Source organism: Centroberyx gerrardi, chromosome 21, assembly GCF_048128805.1.
Source record: "Centroberyx gerrardi isolate f3 chromosome 21, fCenGer3.hap1.cur.20231027, whole genome shotgun sequence".
Classification (NCBI taxonomy): Eukaryota; Metazoa; Chordata; class Actinopteri; order Beryciformes; family Berycidae; genus Centroberyx; species Centroberyx gerrardi.
In genome coordinates this window covers 2,343,655-2,360,364 of record NC_136017.1, presented here as the reverse complement: position 1 = coordinate 2,360,364, position 16,710 = coordinate 2,343,655, and the positions used below count along the sequence as shown (strand labels likewise).

Sequence of the window (16,710 nt, the reverse complement as noted above, 5' to 3'; positions counted from 1 at the left end):
CAAGACTCATAATCGGCATTGAGAATTGGTTTTGGGATAAGACATGACATTAGTAAAATTAAACGTACAGGCTTCATATTTTTACTAATTATGTCAATAAATCCTGGTGAAATCTTTCATTTTAAGAGGGTCAGAGATTAAGATGAATGAAATTGGGTGCTCTACTCTAATTCTAAAAAATCAAATACTTTCAAGGGATTTTTCACTTGTTTACATTCATAGTTTATTGGAAAAAGTACATTTGTGAAAAAATACAAAAGAAAAAATAATTCCTTATATACATCGCTGGGATCTTCAATAAAAACAGCTTAGCCGAACGCCGACATGGCCCACTGCTTGACGTCGGTGGGGCATTGTGGGTATTTCTGCAGGGCCTCCATGACCTGGCTGTGGTCCAGCATCAGCCTCATCAGCTGGTACTCCCTCTGGGTTTTGGCTGCGGAGCCGTCGACCGGCCGGACCAGCTCCAGCTGCTGCAGGTGCTCGAAGGCCTGGGAGGGGGGGGGGGGGGAGGGGGTCAGTGGGAGGGGCTTATTTGAATATTAATGAGATATGGAGGAGGTGGTTGTGGAGGAATATTCTCCGCCTCCGTCGCTCCGTCTGGGAAAAGAGTTTCAGGTGAAGCGTTCCAGTTCCAACGGTTATCAAAATTTGATTGGATGAAATGTTTGGCTCCGCCCCCCCGAGTGCAGAATGAGTCATCAACTGAAATCTGCTGTGTACCATAAAGAGACGCTCTGTTCATTTAGATTTTTGAAAAATTTCTAGAAATCAACAAATCTCAGGTGAACACGAAGTCCAGCAACATCAGCAAAAAGGTGAAAAAAAAAAAAAGTTATTTCTCATTTAAAAAGCTTCATTTCTCCTCTGCTTCACACTCACACTGGGATTTACTGGTTCCAGTAAAACCAGTTTAATGCAAACCTGCTGGTTACAAACCTGTTTCTCTAACTGGAAGGCTACTTTTTTATATTCTATTAAAAAGTCCCCGAATGTGTTTTATTGCAGTGATATAAATCACTTTTCTCAATTGATGAATATTTCATTTTGGCATCAAAATTATATAATTATGTACAATACATCAAATTAGAAAGGAAAACATAATATAACAAACTGGAAAAGTCAGTTTAAGTCAGTAAATGAACTCCGACCTTCATGACGACCGGCTGGTCAAAGTTGTAGATGGAGTGAGATTTCCTCTGCAGGAACTTCTTAAACTCTGAGGGGAAACGAGATCAGATGTTACAACTCATTCTGTATCTATTGAAAAAAAATATAAATGCAACATGTAAAGTTTTAGTCCCATTTTTGACTTAAAATAAAATATCCCATAATTTTAGCTTATTTCTCTCACATTTTGTGCACAAACTGTTACTGAGCGCTTCTACTTTGCCCAGAGTTTCTTTCAGTTGAATACTTTTCTGATATGAAGCGTAACCAAGTCAGATCTTTAAAATTGTTGCATTTCTATTTTTAGTTCAGCATAATTTCAGTGTTTTTCTCATTTTCTGTGTTGAAATAAAAGCTTCCTGAAGTGTCGGCCGCACCGTTGTGAACCATCTGCAGGTTGAACGGCTCTCCGTCGTAGATGTCGTTCAGGTGCTTCATGGCGATGATCAGGCAGAGCTCCAGGATGGACAGACCTGCAGAGAGAAAAGAAACTTAACTCTGCTGTTCCAAAACGCCAGAAATATGAGACAAGCTGGAAGAAAGTCCATCGTTTTATTCTCTTAACATCTAGAGAGTCCAATTCACCTCCTGGTCTGTAGAGAGTCACATCATTTATACCAGCTGTCACTTTTTAGAAATGGTAGCTCGAGTCACATGACTTGGACTCGAGTCCCAGTTTTAACAGCTTGAGACTCGACTTGATGCATGAAGAGAAGACTTAAGACTTGACTTGACTTCTGGTGACTTGGGACTCGACTCTGACTTGGGTTCTGGTGACTTGGGACTTGACTCTGACTTGTACTCTGATGACTTGAAAAGGTTTCTAAAGTCTTGACTTGAGATCTTGTGTTTGTGTAAATGACTTAGATTGAAAGTGATGAGATTTGTTCCAGCGGACGACTGAATTTAAATTCTGTTTTCTGAATTTGTATGGAATGATTGAATTTATTGAAGTTGAAACTGATTATAGAAATCAAACTCATGATGCTCTTACCAGGTTTTTATCCTATTAAAACCATATTGCATTGAAAAGTCCTAGATATTTAGTTTTCTTTAAGATATTAAATTGATACTGGACTCTTGATTTGTTCTGACTTGACTTGCTGTTCTACATTTAGACTTGACTTGACATTAATGACTTGGACTTGACTTGGTAATCTACATTTAGACTTGGGACTTGACTTGAGACTTTTTTTTTCATATCCTCTAGAGTACTGCAGCATTCCTACAGGGCTTTACAGTCTTTCTATGATATTTGTATTTTAATATCTATCTAAACATTGTTGTGGATTACTGTCGTTACTTTTCCATGAGGATCAGCTCGTCTCAGTAGAGTCGATTATTGATCTAACAGTTACACACATTAAGTGATGTCACAGTTTACCGTACAGCTGACGCTTCATTGATAACTTAAAGGGACATTTCACTTATAACAGCCTGGATCTGCAGTCTTTGTTGTACCAGATTTTGGTGTCATTTGTCCTCCAAGAGATTCCTGCTGCAGCTTTCTGTCGTTCTTTACATGACAGCTCAGTACAGACACGTGTCTGTAGTACAGACACGTGTCTGTACTACAGACACGTTCAGTTTACCGTGCAGGATGTTGGCTTTGGAGTCGGCGCAGCAGAGCCGGCTGGCCTCCTGCAGGTCCGCAGCTCTGACGGCAGGGTTCGCTGCCGAGACGCGGCTCACCGTCAGCATCTGCAGGAGGAACACACAGGAAACACAATTAAATAAACCTCAAAAAAACCTGGGGAAAAAAATGAAATGTGACATGAAATGTGACGTTAACGTTCTCTTCTGTTAGCTTTGTGTCTGTGTGATAGAAACAAGCGGCTCGTCGACTCGGTACCAGCAGCAGCTGCAGCGAGCGGAAGTCTTTACTGGAGCCGAAGTGTCGTCGCAAAACCTCTTCCACCGACCGGTCCTCACACAGAGCCTGAGGAGAAACACACAGTGAAGCCAGCAGCATCCCGCCAGGTCTGACCAGTCTGGAGGCACAAGTCTAAAGTCAAGTCTCAAGTCTAACTGTAGATTACCAAGTCAAGTCAGAACAAATCAAGAGTCCAGTATCAATTTAATATCTTAAAGAAAACTAAATATCTAGGACTTTTCAATGCAATATGGTTTTAATAGGATAAAAACTTGGTAAGAGCATCATGAGTTTGATTTCTATAATCAGTTTCAACTTCAATAAATTCAATCATTCCATACAAATTCAGAAAACAGAATTTAAATTCAGTCGTCCGCTGGAACAAATCTCATCACTTTCAATCTAAGTCATTTACACAAACACAAGATCTCAAGTCAAGACTTTAGAAACCTTTTCAAGTCATCAAAGTACAAGTCAGAGTCAAGTCCCAAGTCACCAGAACCCAAGTCAAGTCAAGTCTCAAGATGTTAAACTGTGACTCGAGTCCCCACCTCTGACAAAGCGATATTTTTAGCACTGTGACTCGCATGAGAGACTAAACTCCGGATGTGAAGTCTCCTAAGCTCCACTTTCAGGATTCACCCGGATCTCTCGGTTCCTCGGCTCACCTGGACGCCGGTGTTCCAGTCCCGGCTGAACCGGGCGTCGGGGAAGTCCTCCGGCAGGCTGAGCTGGGTCCGGACCCGGTCCAGGTACCGAGGGAACGTCAGGTCGCTCAGCAGGTGGATCTGACGGTGCGAGAACCGAGATTTAACCCGCTTCTCCAGCAGCTCCAGGACATCCTGCGGGGAAAACCCACCGACCAGGAAACATCAGAATGAACATTTGTGTTTGTTCTCTGTTGTTTTCATCTGTTTTCATGTGATTTATCACTTTATAAAACACGTTTGTTAAAAGCACTCAACAGATTTGACCAGAGCAGCAGCCGATGCAAAAGGAAATTTGTAACTTTAATAAACATAAACATAAACATAAATATGGATTTAGTTTTTTATAGTAAACAAAATGTCCCAGGTCTGATTTTGGCTTCCTACAATTCCCATGTGGGACATGCTGTATTTAATCAGTTTAGTTTTTAGTTTTCAATCATAATTTTGTTATTTGGCTCATTTCTTCGAAAGGTCAGTGATTCTACCAGCAGCATCACATTTCCAAAACTTTCTGCTTATGAATCATTGGTTTTTTTTTAATTTCTTTTACTTTTCCAGACCTGGAAAACACAAAACCCCGTCCTGAGCATGTCTGCAGCTTCGTCAGTGTGAAGCGCTGCGTGAGCTGATGACCTCACACCGGCTCGTCACACTGAGGTTCAGGACGGTTACGTTAGACAGAGGGATGTTGTGTTTCGCGGCGGCGGGAGCAGGGGGGAACGCGGCGGCGGGAGCGGGGGGAACGCGGGGGGGAACGCGGCGGCGGGAGCGGGGGGGAACGCGGCGGCGGGAGCGGGGGGAACGCGGGGGGGAACGCGGCGGCGGGAGCGGGGGGGAACGCGGCGGCGGGAGCGGGGGGAACGCGGGGGGGAACGCGGCGGCGGAGGCTCACCAGTCTGCAGGTCAGGCCGACCACGGCGACCGGAGCCTGGGCCGACTGGGACACGTCCAGCAGGTTGTACAGCAGAGTCTGGTTCTTATGGTGAGAGAACAGGTCAAACTCATCCAGGACAAACAACACGGGACGACTGCTGCTGCGGTCACCTGGGGGGGGGGGGGGGGGGGGAGAGAGAGAGAGAGAGAGAGAGGGGGGGGAGAGAGAGAGAGAGAGAGAGAGGGAGAGAGGGGGAGAGAGAGAGAGAGAGAGAGAGAGAGAGTGGGGGAATGGGGCAAGAAGGAGGAGAATTAATAAGAGACTTAAAACTTACTGATCTCATTTCATAAGAAACAAACAAAAACAAAGCAGTGAAATATCACAAATAACCTAGATTCTTGGTCAGGAGAGAGGAAAGAGAAAGAAGGAAGGAAGGACAGAAGGAAGGAAGGAAGGAAAGACAGAAAGAAAGAAAAAAAAGAAAGACAAAAAAATTAGAAACAAACAAATGAGGGAAAAGAGAAAGAAAAAGAAAGTAAAGTTTTTCCCAGTTTTATTTACTTTCTTCTAAATTACATCAAATTTCTGGGCCGATATTCAATAATAATGAATATCACAATATTCATGAAATATTGTGATATTCAATATTATCGAATATCGGCCCAAGCCAACTCCCAACCTCCCAATCAAAAAAACAAACAAACAAAAACTGTTTCGAGGGACATGATTGGCTGACATATCGTGCGCTTAATCAGTCCAATCAGTTAAAGGTGTGAGTCTGGTATCCACGGCAACTAGGAGCCCCTGCAAGTTAGATTTAAGACGTTTTAAGACTTTTTTAAGTGCGGTTTGAAAAGTCTCAGTTCACCACAAGAACAACTCTGAAAAACTAAAAGAGAGAGAGATCTGTCACTAGAAAAGAAGTAAAGCAAAGTATTCCTGTAACTGTATTTAACACTCAAACACAACATTTAACCATATTTAACACCTTTTGTGGCCTTGAACTCAATCAGAGAACTCAACTTTAAAACACTTTTTAAGGAGCTGCATGCATCCCACGTCTGATCAGAGCTGAATTCAGTCAGGATGGAGAGAGAGAGAGAGAGAGAGAGGGGGGGGGGGGGGACAGAGAGAGGGGGAGAGAGGGAGAGAGAGGGAGGGGGGGAGAGAGAGAGAGAGAGAGCGAGGGAGAGAGAGAGAGAGAGGGAGAGGAAGAGAGGGAGAGAGAGAGAGAGGGAGGGAGAGGGAGGGAGGGGGGGAGAGAGAGAGAGGGAGAGAGAGAGAGAGGGAGAGAGAGAGAGGGGGGGGGGAGACAGAGAGAGGGGGAGAGAGAGAGGGAGAGGAAGAGAGAGGGAGAGAGAGAGAGAGAGAGAGAGAGACAGAGAGAGGGGAGAGGGGGGAGAGAGAGAGAGGGAGAGAGAGAGAGAGGGAGAGAGAGAGAGAGAGAGACAGAGAGAGGGGAGAGGGGGGGAGAGAGAGAGAGCGAGGGAGAGAGAGGGAGAGAGAGAGAGAGGGAGAGAGAGGGAGAGGGGGAGAGAGGGAGAGAGAGAGAGAGGGAGGGAGAGAGAGGGAGAGGGGAGAGAGAGAGGGAGAGAGAGGGAGAGGGGGAGAGAGAGAGGGAGAGAGAGAGGGAGGGAGAGAGAGGGGGGAGAGAGAGAGAGCGAGGGAGAGAGAGGGAGAGAGAGAGGGAGGGAGAGAGAGACTTTTTAAGGAGCTGCATGCATCCCAAGTCTGATCAAGCTGAATTCAGTCAGGATGGAGACTGAAAACCCCGAAGTAAGAAACCCGTACCTTTCTTCAACGCCTCCAGAAGGAAGGCCAGGTTCTCCGCAAAGCTGCCCTGCAACCGATCACAAAACAGACACTTTATGGAGTTATTAACGAACTAAACTCTCAGTAAGACTCTGTCAAAACTTCAGAGTACGTACGAACACTTTGTCCCCGACGACGTTCTCCAGGTGGAGCTGCCGCGTGATTTCTCTCAGCGCGATCCTGTCGTCCGTCTGCAGGAGTCCTGCGGGGAGACCGGGTCCGAGACTAAGTCACCCGACTGCAGCTGTATAGTCAGCAGCAATATTATTGGCCGGAGGTCCGTGTCAAAATCCATTCATCTAATCAACTTAAACCAGGAAGTGAGAGACGCTGCAGATTCTCCCTGTTTGTCCAGATTAAACTCTGCTGTCAGTACAGATAAGAAAGGCGATGACGCGGCAGAAAGGCCACGCCTGCAAAGAGCAAAACGCTAAACCAGTGGTTCTCAATGTGGGGTCCGGGGACCACCAAGGGGTCCTTGAGGGGGTTCCAGGGGGTTCCCAGCAAATTGATGAATTGTTAAACATTTACAAGAAGTTAACACAATCAGAGAATGTAGAAGAATGACTGTTCTGATCATAGTTTCTCTGTTATCTCTCTACCTGCAATACAGACAGTCATGGGATTCTGCACAAAATCATATCTGACAATAAAAATATTCTCAGATTTGGGTCCGAGAGACAAAATCTCATCAAATGGGGGTTCTAATGTGGCTCTAATGTGGACTAAAGTAGGATCCATGATATGAAAAAGGTTGAGAATCACCACGATAAACGATAAATCAACATTTTCTGTGTTTTTTTCTGTGTTCTAATAATTTAAGTGAAATGTATACGGTGTAAATAATTTGTTGTTGTCCTTTTCACGTCTGTCAAAAAACAGCAGGATCATTAAAATGTTTTTTTCTTTAAGTGTCAAAATGCAACATGACCTGTTAGCATGTTGAGGCTTCCAGATAATTAAGTTATTATGATCCTGCAGTTGTTTGACAGACGTGAAAAGGTTCTGGGCGATTAACAACACCAAATACATTTCACATCAATTATTAGAACAGAAATAAACAACCACAGAAAATGTTGTTTTTGTTGTTTTGCCCATAGAAACTGAAGAGGGCTTCACACTTCACACGGGTCGGTGAACATGAGCAGGATCTCAGGATTTCTGGGTATTGAAGTCCTTTCATTTCAAACAGTGAGCTCTCGCTGCCACCTGGAGCCGCTGGTGTAGAAAATCTCCGGATGTGGCTTTAAACTGGCAGGAAAATCATCAGAATAATCAAAGTGTGTGAGTGTGTGTCGGAGATCCCACCGTTCAGATAGACCTGCAGCAGGTTCTTCTGCAGGTCCGCCTCCTCCAGCTCTCTCAACACACAGCTCAGCAGCTGCAGCACAGGAAACAGAAACATTACTCATCATAATCATAATAACTTTATTTGTATAGCACTTTTCTAAAAACAATGTTTACAAAGTGCTTCACATGCAATAAAACCCAAAGGGACAGTGATGTAAAAGTACCACGATTAAATGAATATTGTGTCAGTTTTATTAAATGAATTCAAACTGAGTTGAATACAAATAAATAAAAAATGGGAAGGAAGGAAAGACAGAAAGAAAGAAAGAAAGAAAGACAGAAAGAAAGACAGAAAGAAAGAAAGAAAGACAGAAAGAAAGAAAGACAGAAAGACAAAAAGAAAGAAAGAAAGAAAGACAGACAGAAAGAAAGACAGACAGAAAGACAGACAGAAAGAAAGACAGAAAGAAAGAAAGACAGAAAGAAAGACAGACAGACAGAAAGACAGACAGACAGAAAGAAAGACAGAAAGAAAGACAGACAGAAAGACAGACAGAAAGAAAGACAGACAGACAGAAAGAAAGACAGAAAGAAAGAAAGACAGAAAGAAAGACAGAAAGAAAGAAAGACAGAAAGAAAGAAAGACAGAAAGAAAGACAGAAAGAAAGAAAGAAAGACAGAAAGAAAGACAGAAAGACAGACAGAAAGAAAGAAAGAAAGAAAGAAAGAAAGAAAGAAAGACAGAAAGAAAGAAAGACAGAAAGACAGACAGAAAGAAAGACAGACAGAAAGAAAGACAGAAAGAAACAAAGACAGAAAGAAACAAAGACAGAAAGAAAGACAGACAGAAAGAAAGACAGAAAGAAACAAAGACAGAAAGAAACAAAGACAGAAAGAAAGACAGAAAGACAGAAAGACAGACAGAAAGAAAGACAGACAGAAAGAAAGACAGAAAGAAACAAAGACAGAAAGAAACAAAGACAGAAAGAAAGACAGAAACAAAGAAAGACAAAAAGAGACAAAAAAGAAAGACCAAAAAACAGTTAGAAACAAAGAAATGAGGGAAAAGAGAAAGAAAGAAGGAAAGAAAAATAGGAATAAAAGGATAATACAAGAGATAAACAGATACAACTAGAAAACAAAAACACAGGCAGTGACGGGACGAAATATCAAAATTCAACATATCTCAATAGAAAACATGTCAGTCTGTATGGTGTGTCAGGAACATGAATGGTGATATCAGCTCCATGTTATTCTGCTGTCAGGAACATGAATTATTATTATTATTATTATTATTGTCACTTTGTAATGACATTTTTAAATTGTTGTTTACATTCTAGCAGCCAATGGCATCGCAGGAAAGATCTGAGTCTCAGAAATAAACAGAATTCTGCTCAGTCAGACTTTGTTGTCACTGAACTTTTATTGATCACATCGTATCCTGAACCTCAGATCAGGTATCGAATCGTACCGTTCAAATTTTACCCATAATCCCCCTCTAGCGGTGTGTTTACTGCACCGTTGTTTTCCCGGCTCCTCTCGGACCGACGATCAGCACCGAGTTGCTCTCTCCGTGAACCGCCGTCCGCCTCAGCAGCTCCAGCAGGTGTCTGAAAACACACAGGTCCGTTTTGTTTTTACTACAATACCCATAATGCTCTTCTCGGCCAGAAAAGCACGTTTTACGGCATTTCAGAAGAAGCGGAAGAATCGGATCTCCTCCTCGCTGCAGCTTGGAAGCATTCGTGTGTTTAACTTACTGGAAAAATCCCAAATCATTTTTATTTATGAATTTAAAATCAACCGTAAACAAACTACAGCAGATATTACTCGCTTTTGGTTGAATTAGTGTGAATTAGAGCTGGGCGATAATTCAATATTATCATTTATCGTCTTTGATGTGATGATATGGTGATTTGGGGAAATCATGACACACAATTCTGCTGTCTGAACTGACAAACACATTTTATTTAAAAATGATAATAATAAAATGAGATATGTTGGGAATATTATTTGAAAATTTCGGTTTCGTTTGACGTCACACCAAACATTACCATTCAGTTCAATGGGATGAACATTAATTTGATTATTTAACGTGATTTTGCATACGTGAGACTACTGAGTACTGTGATATATATTATAGATATCGAAAAATATCTTTATGATTATCATGATATTGATTTAAACCATATCACCCGGCCCTGTGTGTGAACACAACTGAGAATTTTTATTTTTTATTTACATTTTTATTATCTTGGTCTGCAGTTCGTGTAAACCAGAGGTGAGGACTCGAGTCACATGACTTGGACTCGAGTCACAGTTTCAACATCTTGAGACTTGACTTGATGCATGAAGAGAAGACTTGAGACTTGACTTGACTTGGGTTCTGGTGACTTGGGACTTGACTCTGACTTGTACTTTGATGACTTGAAAAGGTTTCTAAAGTCTTGACTTGAGATCTTGTGTTTGTGTAAATGACTTAGATTGAAAGTGATGAGATTTGTTCCAGCGGACGACTGAATTTAAATTCTGTTTTCTGAATTTGTATGGAATGATTGAATTTATTGAAGTTGAAACTGATTATAGAAATCAAACTCATGATGCTCTTACCAAGTTTTTATCCTATTAAAACCATATTGCATTGAAAAGTCCTAGATATTTAGTTTTCTTTAAGATATTAAATTGATACTGGACTCTTGATTTGATCTGACTTGACTTGCTGTTCTACATTTAGACTTGAGACTTGACATTAATGACTTGGACTTGTGCCTCAGGACTTGAGACTGACTTGGGACTCGAGCAAAGTTCACTTGGTCACACCTCTGATGTGAACGTGTCATTAATGTGGCTGTTGTTTGGGGCTATTTTCAGCTTTGTCCTTAGTGACTACAATACCCATGATGCTCCTCTGCTAGAGTCAGCGGGGAACTGGAGCTTCTCCAGCCTCCAAACTGGGACAGAGTTCTTCAGCAGAGTCTGAACTGGGTCAAACTCACTGAGAGCTTCAGTCTTCCTTCATCACATGAAAACGCTCCTGCAGTTCCAAACTACACACTTTTTCTCCAAATGTTCATTTCTGATATAAAGATTTTGGTGTATTTTTGTATAATTTATGCCGACAGTCATCTTTCCCCGACTGACTCGGGGAAATCAGATTTAGAGTCAAAAATCACAGAACACGTGTACATCATGACAGTACAATATGTTCCTATTATTTTCCTAAAGTTTTGTGTAATTTCTAAACTTATCAAGAGCCGGAAATCACCAAATTCCTTTTCCATACATTTACAGACTTTCTATATCTGTGTAGGAAGCTTGAGATGATTAGTAATGTGCTTTTTTTTCAAATTTTTTCCTTTACAGCCCTTGTAACTTTGCTTAAAAATACTCTAAAGATCAAGTTATTATTGAGCACATGTGGTACAAGCATTTTATTATTGTTTTATTCTTATTTTTAGATTTTTATGGCAACACTGTCATCAACTAAGACTGGAAATGTCCTAGATCTTACATGACTCTTGATTCAAATGAAATCAAATTCTTCGGCATCAAAACGCAGTCCATAACAAGACAGGGACACACATGTAAAAAGCCTGTATGAAGCACTGAAGTTAAACAATACTACTTTTTTTAAATTTTATATATAAAGCCATTATTTATCCACAGAAGTCCCAAGGGACAGCAGCAGCAGATTTAGAGTCAAAAGAGTAAGAATCACTTCAAAACACGTGAAAAGTGAAAAGTGAAATGATCTTGGACTCTCTGACCAACATCAGTAAAATAAACGTACTTGTGCTGAGCCTCCACTCCCTCCGCTCTGTCCGGCAGCTGCTGGTGGCAAAGCCGCTCCCGCAAAATCCTCTGAACCTGGAGACGGAAAACAAACTAACTCAGCTGAGAGTTTCAGTCCAAAACTCTAACGGGATATATCCATTTTTTTAAAAGTCACCTGAAATTCAGCACCAGATAGTACAAAAACACAGGAGATTCTATCTTGCAAAACGTTAATAGTTGGTAGGAGAAGGTGTTAAAATAGCTAAAAGTGAGTTTTACTTAATATCAGCAATCATGTTGTGAGCGTTTGTGTCACTTCTCTTAAAAGGTGGATATTTCATTTTGGAGAGAAACTCTTCAACTGTTGCATGGCCTAATTACAAAGAAGCTACACTGACATATCTTGCAACAATACAGGTTATTAGCATAGTCATGAGTGGCATGAATGATCATAAGTACTAAACTAGTAACTAAATATTAAGGAAGTTAGTAGAGAATAATTCAAACCTGTGAGATGCATTCTCCTATAGGCAGAGAAGTGTCTTCCACCTTCCTCTTACTCATGATGATGATGGGAAGCTAGACAGCAACACAGACAGAGCATGTCGTCAGTTTGTCAAAACAGATTAGACAGGTCAGCTCAGTGGTTCCCAAAGTGCGGTCCAGGGCCCTCCGGGGGTCACTGAGGGGATTCCAGGGAGTCTCCGGGAAATTAGGGAAAAGTTCAGTTTGATAATTATTATTACATTCAACAGCAGAGAATGAGAGAATGTGTAAGTATGGTTATTTTGAGCCTAGTTTTACTCTCCCCGCTGTTACCTAATCTCCTCCAGCATCAGCAGCGGTGCAGTTCTGTGTTAAATCATGCAGCAGTAAAACCTTCAGGAACAGGGTTCTTGGTCGTGTGTTTATCTATCCAGGAGTCCTTCAAAAGTCTGGACTCACCTAGAATAGCTAGCTTTACTGGCTACTACTCCCTTAGCCCCGATACAGACCGTTCTCTTGCATGGAGAGCACTTCAGGCCAAACTCCATTAAAAAATGCGACAACTTAATATGGTCTTGCTTATCGGCAAGCGTACATACATTATGTAAAAATATTTATGGCTTTTAACGAATTGTTATGCGCCACTCTTCAATTCGGCATGCAGATAATACACCAATCAGCCCTTATCTCAATACAATTTAATCTTAATAACTGGTTCACGCTTTTTGCGAACGCCCTCTGCGGTGTAACGTTAACGTTATTTTAGTGAAAGAAGATTGTTGGAATAACCGGCGAACCACTTAAAAACTTGAAATTTCATTAAAATAAATGCTGCCTTAGTAGATGATATGTATGCCGAATTGAAGAGTGGCTCCTAATTGTTCAGATATTGTCTTAAGTCGTGTCCTAGGACGTATACATGTTTGCCGATAAGCAAGGAGGCATTGCTCTGCCATATTTAATGAATGTAGTTTGGTGCCACGTTCTCTTCAGACTTTTGAGCACGGCACGTATCGCGGCTAGCTAGCAGCGCGCTGCAGGAGCAACACGACAGTTCATCTAGATTAGATCCAGTATGTATCATTAGTCTAACAGTCTATCAATACAAATCAATATGCAGACATACCTGGTTCAATCAATAATCATCTAACACAGTGCTGAACTGTCTCAATCTTCGCGGGAATCCTACCAACGACACTTCCCTTCCCATACAACCACTTCCGGATTAGACTGCAACTCCTTTCATGATTGGCTGGAGCGGCAGAACCAGAATAGAATAGAATAGAATAGAATAGAATCGACATTTACCAATAAACAGCATGTGATGAAACAATTTGTAAATGTCTGTTCTAATTGTAAAATCAAGTAAGAATGGAATAGAATAGAACAGTATAGAGTAGAACAGTTATATCACATGTTACAACAGAATAGAATAGAATAGAATAACAGCTACATCACATGTTAGAATAGAATAGAATAACACCTATATCACGTTACAATAGAATAGAATAACAGCTACATCACATGTTACAATATAATAGAATAGAATAGAATAGAATAACAGTTATATTATATGTTACAATAGAATAGAATAACAGCTATATCACATGTTACAATATAATATAATAGAATAGAATAGAATAACAGTTATATTATATGTTACAATAGAATAGAATAACAGCTATATCACATGTTACAATAGAATATAATAGAATAACAGTTATATTACATGTTACAATAGAATAGAATAGCAGCTATATCACATGTTACAATAGAATAGAATAGAATAGCAGCTATATCACATGTTACAATAGAATATAATAGAATAGCAGCTATATCACATGTTACAATAGAATAGAATAGAAAAACCGTTAGGCCATATGATGTCACTGTAGAATAGAATAGAATAGAATAGGCATTAACCAATATACAGGATGTGATGAAACAATTGGTAAATGTCTTTTCTAACTGTTAAATCACGTTAGAACCACAGACTGTAAAGTAGAATAGAATAGAAGTGAAAGACTGGGTGAAGGTATTGATCTGTGACAGCAGTGTTCATACTGTAGATAGCAGCAGGAACAAAACAAAATCATTCTCTCACGGTGGAAGCTGATTGGACAGAAAGTCTAACTAACTGCACAGATAAAAGTCAAATGCAGCACTAGACTTTCATGTTATCTCGAGTTTCAACACTGATTTAAATCAGAGGGACATCAAACCAGCCGCTTGTGAAGGATTTTCATTTTCTAAAAATCCAGTTTGGCTGGTGAAATAGTGAAAGTAGCTTGTGAGTTTTTGTAATGGTTTGAAAGTAAAACAAATCAAATGAAATCGAAAGTGTAAATACAGTTTGTGTGTTTCCCCTTTAAAAACACAAAGCCTCCTTTACACTGAATTAACTGAACTCAGGTTTGACCTTCAGACAAAACTCAAGCATCTGCGCTCTGAGGCTCTTTAATCCATTTTCCTTCAGACGGCTGGACTCCCATTGGAAGCTTTACAACCTTTATTTATTCAGGGAAAGGTTTTGCTGAGTGTGAACACCCTGTTTCATATTCATATTCCATATTTATACCCTTACATTCAGTCTGACCTGGGAGCTCCATGCAGCAGCAGCTGGGGTTCAGTGCCTTGCTCAAGAGCAGCTCAGTAGTAGTTGCTGGTGGTTATTCATCAGGATTTTTCCAGCTAGTCAGAGGAAAAAACACTGTAATGTTCCTCCTCCTACTGCTGCTACTAGTACTGCTACTGGAACCACCTAGAAACACCATAGCAACCACTTATTACACCCTAGCAACCAACTACACCCTAGGAACCACCTAGAATTACCATAGAAACCACTTATTACACCCTAGCAACCAACTACACCCTAGGAACCACCTAGAATTACCATAGAAACCACTTATTACACCCTAGCAACCAACTACACCCTAGGAACCACCTAGAATTACCATAGAAACCACTTATTACACCCTAGCAACCAACTACACCCTAGGAACCACCTAGAATTACCATAGAAACCACTTATTACACCCTAGCAACCAACTACACCCTAGGAACCACCTAGAATTACCATAGAAACCACTTAGTAACACCCTAGCAACCACCCAGTAAATCCCTAGCGACCATTTAAATGTTAGGTTTTCTTTTACTTTCAGCTGCTCTCAGCTAGCCCACACATTTGCTCCAGTAAATGTATTTTCTAGTATTCCTATAATATTCCTATAGTGATTTGTGGATTAGTATGTCTACTTTATCTCCTATGGTATCACTATAATATTCCTATAGGGACTTGTGTTTCTATGGTACTCAATGGTAAGTTTATGTATGACCTTATGGTACTTTTTGGTATTTTATAACTCCTACAGTATCACTACAATGTTCCTATAATATTGCCATAAGGACTTGCAGTTTTGTTGTCATATTTGTATCATATAAAAGTTATTATATGATTACTATCAGTCTTTTTCATAAGTGTTGGTGAACCAGAGCAGAGAGAGTAGAGGTGAGACAACAGATGTTACAAATGTTAATGTAATATCTTCCCATTAACGCCATTAATCACTAACATCAGAACAATTTGCAGCTAATAGTGAAATAATCATGTTGATGTTATAAATTTCCCATTAATGCAATACAGATTACCTGCTATTAACACAATCACTTTTTCCTGTTAACATGTTTATTATGACATCATTGGGTTTTATTACATTAACAGGAAGGTTGAGTTTTCAAAAGTGTAATATCTGAACGTATGATGAATGTTTCCCCTTTGAATATTACATTATCAGATAAAAACACATGCATATACATACATATTTCTCTCTTTCTTTCTCTTCACTGTCCTTCCTCTCTCTTCTGTTCACTGCTTTCTACTGTATTATATTTCATACTTTGTTATATTTGTTATATTGTATTTTTATATATATTTTACATGCTGCCCTGTCTGTCTGGATCTTCCTGTGCTGCTACCAGGTCTCCTTGAAAAATACATTTTTAATTTAAGTGGGACTTACCTGGTTTAAATGGGACTTACCTGGTTTAAGTGGGACTTACCTGGTTTAAGTGGGACTTACCTGGTTTAACTGGGACTTACCTGGTTACCTGGCATGTGCTGTTTGATCTTACCATATATACCAGATTTTACAGATTTTTTTATAAGGAACATCAAACTAGCAGAACTTTATGGTCAGTTATGTTTAAGTATACATTTGCATAACTGTCTGTACTATAGATGGGATGAAAACAACTAGTTAGACCGATATAGTCTGGTATGAAATTCGCCTTTTTAAATAAAAAATAAAATAAATAAAATCAGATATCAGCCAGTCAGTCACCTACCACCAACATGATGGATGTGTTGCAGTTTATTTGATTATATTTTTGATTTATAATGGATCAATTCAACAGTGGATATTCATGGGAAGCCCTTAACCTGAGTAGATTTGGGTTTATTGATGCATGAATATGATTTTATTGTTATTAATTATTATTCTTGGTTCAAATGCTGTTTCTGAGGCTTTTCCAGCTTGAAAGGAATACAAATCTGGGGGAAATGCTGAATATTTGTAATTTTTTGGAATTGTTTTGGCATGAAAATGGCCAAATTTAAAGACACTGTCCCATTGTGCTAAAGTGTAGTGAGTGAAACAGTGACATTAAACCATTCCTCATTTTGTGAGGGATCCCCCTGAACCCCCTCAGGACCCCTGGAGGTC

The 16,710-nt window shown here is 40.2% G+C and overlaps 1 protein-coding gene across 1 annotated transcript; it reads right to left on the bottom strand.

Moving 5' to 3' along the window:
- Positions 1–227: 227 nt before the first annotated feature.
- orc4 (origin recognition complex, subunit 4) lies at positions 228–13,195 on the bottom strand. The gene is made up of 14 exons (XM_071915256.2): positions 13,116–13,195; positions 12,011–12,082; positions 11,520–11,596; positions 9,249–9,339; positions 7,748–7,820; positions 6,556–6,641; positions 6,419–6,467; positions 4,646–4,797; positions 3,712–3,885; positions 3,023–3,109; positions 2,763–2,871; positions 1,548–1,643; positions 1,152–1,219; positions 228–491 (listed from the first exon to the last, which is right to left on the bottom strand). Exons 2-14 carry the CDS (start codon positions 12,065–12,067, stop codon positions 309–311), a joined length of 1,302 nt encoding a protein of 433 aa, XP_071771357.1. The 5' UTR covers positions 12,068–12,082; positions 13,116–13,195; the 3' UTR covers positions 228–308.
- Positions 13,196–16,710: the final 3,515 nt, after the last annotated feature.

What these genes read in the sequence shown, in the direction of transcription:
- orc4 (XM_071915256.2), bottom strand. Translation starts at nt 12,067, where the DNA reads ATGAGTAAGAGGAAGGTGGAAGACACTTCTCTGCCTATAGGAGAATGC. An exon ending in TAGGAGAATGCATCTCACAG is followed by an intron (nt 11,597 to 12,010) that starts GTTTGAATTATT and finishes TTCCGTCTCCAG; the next exon opens with GTTCAGAGGATTTTGCGGGA. An exon ending in GGAGTGGAGGCTCAGCACAA is followed by an intron (nt 9,340 to 11,519) that starts GTACGTTTATTT and finishes GTGTGTTTTCAG; the next exon opens with ACACCTGCTGGAGCTGCTGA.